Source organism: Triticum aestivum, chromosome 3A (assembly GCF_018294505.1).
Source record: "Triticum aestivum cultivar Chinese Spring chromosome 3A, IWGSC CS RefSeq v2.1, whole genome shotgun sequence".
Taxonomy (NCBI): domain Eukaryota; kingdom Viridiplantae; phylum Streptophyta; class Magnoliopsida; order Poales; family Poaceae; genus Triticum; species Triticum aestivum.
In genome coordinates, this window is record NC_057800.1 from 203016030 (window position 1) to 203023062 (window position 7033).

General features: G+C 48.7%; 1 protein-coding gene across 1 annotated transcript; it reads right to left on the bottom strand.

The window, feature by feature from the left end:
* Positions 1–1113: 1113 nt before the first annotated feature.
* On the bottom strand, positions 1114–2663 carry LOC123060959 (uncharacterized). Its single transcript, XM_044483829.1, has one exon. It carries the CDS (start codon positions 2579–2581, stop codon positions 1496–1498), a length of 1086 nt encoding a protein of 361 aa, XP_044339764.1. The 5' UTR covers positions 2582–2663; the 3' UTR covers positions 1114–1495.
* Positions 2664–7033: the final 4370 nt, after the last annotated feature.

Sequence of the window (7033 nt, forward strand, 5' to 3'; positions counted from 1 at the left end):
CACCAGGAAGAGATAAACAGTAAAGGGGGGGGGGGGGGGGGGATTCAAGCCTCTTGACAAATTTGCAATTAAATGAATCAGAAGAAATCTCGTATTAAGGTGAGGTAGAGACAATACTACCAAGTAGTCAGTTCTCATAACTTCTCACTGAATAGATCTTTTAAAAGGATGCCTACAAAGACCAACAATGGCAGTTACACAAATCATAAGTGTTCAGGGTGTCAGTTTGATGCCTTGAGCGTATTTCTCATCACATAGTTCATATAGACCATGATCAATTTTTTTTTGATAAAATATAGACCATGATCATAGTTCAGTAAACTCCACAGGATTCCACCACAATGCTGGTTGGTGTAGGAGAACAATCTTTTCTAATACTCCCTCCGTTCGTTTTTATAAGGCGTTTCAGACAGCTGAGTTTGAACTGTTTAGTACACTGTCTGAATTTACTAAAACGTCTTATATAAGTGATCAGAGGGAGTACTACTGTGTATTTGTTGGGCATGTATACAGAAAAGGAAAAATCAGATTTACTAATCAGCAATTGAGCATATCTCTTCAGGAATTTATCTATTGAAAATATTGTGAAAGATAAAATACTCATATATGAGCCCTAGGTTATATTCATCCAAAATTATAAGCTAGTATATCATGTGATACGTGTCACTTATCCATGCACCCTTGTTTGCCTGTTTCAGCTTTTGACACAAATTCCTGAAGAGATGTGTAAATTTACAAAGAGAACAAGATAACTAGCCAACCTATTAATACAGTGCAAGAAACACTGTAACTATATGAGAAATAAATTCCTTAAGTAAAGCATTCCAAAAATAAATTACTCATGCAAAAAATTCATATAGAACACGCCATCATTCTGAGGACATCATATCATAGAGATAGTAGGCACTGCTAATTAATGAGCCAAAATAAGACGGATATATTTTTTAGCAAAATGGGTAAACAGGCTACAGCCGGTCAAGAACACTAATCTTACAGATAGAAAAAAGAAAGAGGCTCCAAGGTTCGGATGCCTTGCCCCAATACCGAGAAGAGACAGTAGCGAACCCAAGGAACAGATAAGTAATTCACCCACAATGTAAATGGGAAGTTTGGTACCAAAAGACAACCCAATTACGATAAACGATCAAAATACATATGATTGAGTTATCACTGAATACTGAATGTCAAGGAACAGATGAAGTAATTCGCCCACAATGTAAATGGTAAGTTTGATAACAGAAGACAACAACAATTACCATAAACGATCAAATTACAGGATTGACTTGTCACTGAATCCTGAATATCAAGGAACTTCGTCAGGACCTTGAGCGTGATGCAGGTCCAAAGAAGAGATCAATTCTGGATGGTAGCTGGGTGTTCTGATTTAGTAGGAGAACAAGGCAATGCTTTTCACAGATTATCCTTCCCTGGTTGTCATCATTCCTCATATGAAGGGATCAAAATTTTCACTCTCTGGTAACAGAGAAGTGCTCCACTACGAATGGTGGTATGGCTGGAAGAAACCATCATACGTCCTCGGAAACAACCACTCCAGCCTGCCACTTTCCAAGCACAGACAAGCGAACCAAGAAACGGACTGGGGCGTGAACATCGCTGTTGTTGTCAAGTACAGGATGCTACCCCGCATTGCCGCAATTTTCAGCCTATTCTCGGGTGATTGTGCAATCTTAGCATTAACTGGATCAGCCAGGTTGAATACCCTGATGTTAGCCCATGCCCCAGCATCAAGGCCATCTTCTTGACGCAGCATGAAACCGATGTTGAATCCATTTGAATAAGCAATGCACATGTTATCGCCGTTAATTTGGCCAAGGATCGAGCTGGGAAAACCTTCCAGATTCAGGAGAGGTGGGATCATCTCAACAAACAATCGCGGGTTGTTTGGGTCGGGATCCAAGACGACCACATACGCACGATCCACATACGCACGATCCTGGTGAGGCCAGTAGATGAAATTACCCACTCGCATGCCGCTCTCAAGCAAAAGTTCATCTTCCGGCTCGTGGTGCGGGACATCCAACCATGGGGAGAGGAACCAATCGCCCATTCCCAAGGATGAGGAGAAGACCGCAGCCCGCAACCTGAACTCTCCATGGGAAGCAAGACAGAAGATGCCAAAGCTCGCGGGGTTTTCGTCATCGCAGATCACGCCGGCGTGAAGGATTTTACCATCTCCTTGGCGGTCGTCGTCGTCGTCGAAGATGTGGGCGTGACTCAGATCAAAGATCCGTTCGCACCGCCGTGCCAAGGGGTTTAGCAGCGCGAGCAATAGCCCGCCCCCTTTGAGGAGAAGGTAGCCGCCACGGGCGTCTAAGACGAACCAGGAAGCTTCTGGGTGGTCGCGCGCCTGGAGGGTGGTGAGGAAGAAGTCGCCGCTCAAGATGGCGGCCACGAGCTCCGGATTGTTTCGGTGGGCGGGGGCGAAGGCGGGGATGCAGGGGAAGCCATTGTGAGGGACAAGTGGAATCGGTGAGTTGAAGAAGAGGCCGAGTAGGGGCGCCGGGCGGTGGTCGACGTTGGCGACCACCACCGGCACCGGCGGCTGGCCGTTGGCGGCCATAGATACGGCGGTTGGACGGGGGTTCCCTCGCGACCGCTGCCGAACCGACCAACTCAGTCTTATCCGGAGGGGGGGTTTGCCGCTCGCGGGCTCAATTATCTTGACCCGTTCGCTCGTTTTTTCATAAAGAAAAAAACAGGATCCAGTTGACCATCAAGTCTAGATATAACCATTTTTAAGACAAGTATTTTCGAACGGAGAAAGTAGATGCAGCAATCTTTGTTCGCTGGATAGATGAGAAAATCGAATAAAGGTTTACAACTCGTCATAAATACAACATGAATACAACAATACATCAGTATAACATACTCTCTTCGTTTCTAAATACTATTTGTCTTTCTAGATATTTCAATAAATTGCTATATACGAAGCAAAATGAGTGAATCTATATTCTAAAATATGGCTATATACATCCGTATTTGGTAGTTACTTTGAAATATCTAAAAAGACAAATATTTAGGAATGGAGGAAGTGCCATGTACAGAGTTGCATCAATGTGCCGCGATAAAGATGCACTACTGGAATCAGCTAATTTTCCATCTGCCAGCTCTTTGCCATTAGCTACCAAAAAGCAGACGGCAAAGATCAGGCTGACGGCAAAGAAGCTCTTTGCCGTCCGCCAGATCTTTGCCGTCCGCCAGCGGACGGCAAAGAATCTTTGCCGTCAGCTGGCAGACGGCAAAGAGAGAGGTGGCCCCCACCCCCCGCCCGTTTGGGAAAAACTTAACGGCCCACCTCTTTGCCGTCTGCCAGCAGACGACAAAGAGGCAAAAGGGCGGACGGCAAAGAGGAGCGGACGGCAAAGAGGGCAGTATCTAACGGCCCGTACCCCCCCCCCCCCCCCCGCCCCTCTCTGTTCTCTCCTCGCCCCACCACCACTTCCCACCCCACCGCCGCCGCCGCCGCCCGCCGCGCGCCGCCGCCTCTCGCTGCCGCCCCGTCGCCCCCGCCACCCCGACCCCCCGCCGCCCCGTCGCCCCCCCGCCCCGGCCCCACGCCGCCCCGGCCCCCCACCGCCCCGGGCCCGTCCCCCCGCCGCCCCAGGCCGCCTCGGCGCCCCAGCCAGCTCCTCCACCGCCCTGCCCCCCTCCTCCATCGGCCCTGCCCCAGGTGAGCCCCCCTCCTTTTTTCTGTTTTTTTTCTGTTTTTTTCTTTTTAGTTTTTGTTTAGATTTAGTTTTAGTTTTAGTTTTAGGTTTAGTTTTAGTTTAGTTTTAGATTTAGATTTAGTTTTTTCCTTTTTTCTGTTTTATTAGTTTTAGGTTTATGTTTAGTTTAGATTTAGTTTTAGTTTTAGTTTTAGGTTTAGTTTAGTTTGAGGAAAGAAGAAGAAGAAGAGAAAAAGAGGAGAGGAGGAGAAGAAGAAGAGGAAAAAGGAAAGGAAGAAGAAGAAGAGGAGGAGGAGAAGAAAAAAGAAGAAGAGGAAGAAGAAGAAGAAAAAAGAGGAGAGGAGGAGAAGAAGAAGAGGAAAAAGGAAAGAAGAAGAAGAAGAAGAAGAAGAAGAAGAAGAAGAAGAAGAAGAAGAAGAAGAAGGAAGAAAAGGAAGAAAAGGAAGAATAGGAAGAATAGGAAGAAGAAGAAAAGAAAAAAGAGGAAAAAAACCCGACCCGACACGGCACCCCGACCCCGACCCGGCACCCCGACACGACACCCCGACCCCTAGACCCCGACCCCGACACCCCGACCCCGACCCCGACACCCCGACCCCGAGACCCCGACCCCGACACCGACACGACACCCCGACACCGACACCCTGACACCACACCCACCCTTACCCCGACACTGACACCGACACGGCATCCCGACCCCGACCCGGCACCCCGACCAGACACCCCGACCCTGAGACCCCGACCCCGACCCTGAGACCCCGACCCCGAGCCTGACCCGACACCCCGACCCCGAGACCCCGACCCCGACCCGGCACCCAACCCGACACCCCGACCCCGAGACCCCGACCCCGGGCCTGACCCGACACCCCGACCCCGACACTGACACGGCACCCCGACCCCGAGACCCCGACCCGACACCGACACCCCAACCCCGAGCCGGACCCGACACCCCGACCCCGACCCCGACCCGGCACCCCGACCCGACACCCCGACCCCGAGAACCGGACACGGCACCCCGACACCGACAGGACACCCCGACCACCGACACCTCCCGAAAAGGTGTTCTTTGGCCTTCCAGAGGCCGACGGGGTCATATATTTCTGAATTATTAGTTAGGTCATATATTTTTCGATTTTGTTATGAAAAACATCATATATAATTGTGTTGATCGTGTAGTTTTAAATGTGCAGTTGTTTCATCGCTGCGAGGTTTGGTGTTCGACGACCTCGCCGTGCGTTTGACGAGCTCTGCCCCTTCGTTCGTGGGTGAGCACAAATGACAAGTCCTCCTCCCCCATTAATTATTTGATCTATTCCGATGAAACTTGATAGCTAGCTATATATGTGTCTTGAATCATCAGTATGCGTAACCAATATGTGTCTCCCGTTCGAAAGCGTCATAGTTATAAATATGCATGCATTTGCATATTTATAACCTTGATTCTTTCGAATTGTCCAACGCTATCCATGGACAGCCCGAGTATGTGTAGATTGGGTTCGTTTTCCCATATGCTTTGCTCCGGATCCGACGCATATATTTCGTCAGTGCCTCCCCTGTTGTTCTCCGGGTACACATCCTCTCTGTTTATTGCAGAGACGTGTATCAGGAGAACAGCGGGGAGGTGCTGCCGAAATTTTGCGTCGGATCCGGAGCATAGCATGGGAAAATAAACCCAATCTACACATACACGGGTGGGATTAGGACCTATCATTACCTATTAGAGTGTAGGTTGCATGGACGTAATAAAATTGACAAAGTAGATCAACTGATGAATATATACATGGTGAATTACATATATAATTGTTGTGTGTCCAGTAGCTCTGAAAGTCAAGATGAGTGACCGTGCTTGGATGTATACCGGTCACACTGGTCAGAACAAATGGAGCGCTGAATGGTTCACAAAAACTAAGGGGTTTGTGCAAGCCGCATTTGCAAATGGCCAAAAGAAAACCTGGTGCCCCTGTTTCCGGTGCGGCAATTGGGAAAAGAAGACAGAGGCTGAAATGGGCAAACACCTGCAGAAGAGTGGTTTTACGCCCGATTATACGGTGTGGACATTTCATGGTGAGTCTGCCCAACGTGACCGAGCTGAGGTGGATCGTCGTCGCACCGACGAGCATGGTACCGGGATGGAAAACATGGTGCAAGGCTATGATGATGCTCGGGATTCGGACGAGGAGATGGAGGAATCTGCAAAGGCCTTCAATGAAATGTTGGAGTCTTCGAAACGTCCGCTCCACGAGCACACTGAGCTTTGTCAGTTGGATGCCATCTCACAAGTAATGGCTCTGAAGGCTCAGTTCAACTTGGGCAGAGAATGCTATGACGCAATTATGACAGTATTTGGACGCTTTCTACCCAAAGGCCATGTAATGCCTGCAAACCTGTACCAGTCGGACAAAATCCTCCGTGCACTGAAGATGCCCTATGAGAAGATACATGCCTGTGAGAAAGGATGTGCCTTATTTAGGCTTGACTATGCGGACTTGAACTATTGTCCCATTTGCAAGTCTTCCAGGTATATTGTGGTAGACAACGGTATGGGTGAGAAGACACAGACCAAAATCCCCGTTAGTGTTCTTCGGTATATGCCAATCGTACCAAGACTTCAACGTCTTTTCATGGTCGAAGAGACGGCCAGACAGATGACATGGCACAAAACAGGCAAAAGAACCGAACTAGATGCAGATGGGAATCTGATGATGGTACACACATCGGATGGTGTTGCGTGGAAAAAGTTTGATGAATTACATGCTGACAAAGCGGCAGATCCGAGGCATCCTCGAGTCGGCATCAGCACGGATGGGTTCAGTGTGTTTGGTATGACGGCAGCCCAATACAGTTGTTGGCCCGTATTTGTCTTTCCACTCAATCTCCCCCCCCGGACAGATTATGCAAAGAAAGAACATTTTCCTGACGTTGATAATTCCAGGACCCAACTATCCGGGCAAAAATATGAATGTGTACATGCAGCCGCTTAAGGACGAATTGCAAGAAGCCTGGGATAATGGGTTCAAGACATACGACGCCTTTAGCAAACGGAACTTCATAATGCGTGTCTGGTACATGTACTCGACGCATGACTTGCCGGCGTATGCGCTATTCGTTGGCTGGTGTGTGCATGGAAGGTTCCCGTGCCCCACATGCAAGGGAGCTCTTGAGTTTCGTTGGCTTCAGGCCGGTCGCAAGTTTTCTTGCTTCGACATGCATAGACAGTTCCTGGATCCTCGCCATAAGTTCAGGAAAGACAAGAAGAACTTCATCAGGGGTAGAGTTGTCAAAAACTCTGCACCACCTGCATTGACAGGCCAACAGACCCTGGATCAGTTAAACGCTCTCGAGCC

Coding starts and splice junctions, on each gene's coding strand:
- LOC123060959 (XM_044483829.1), bottom strand. CDS start 2,581: ATGGCCGCCAACGGCCAGCCGCCGGTGCCGGTGGTGGTCGCCAACGTC.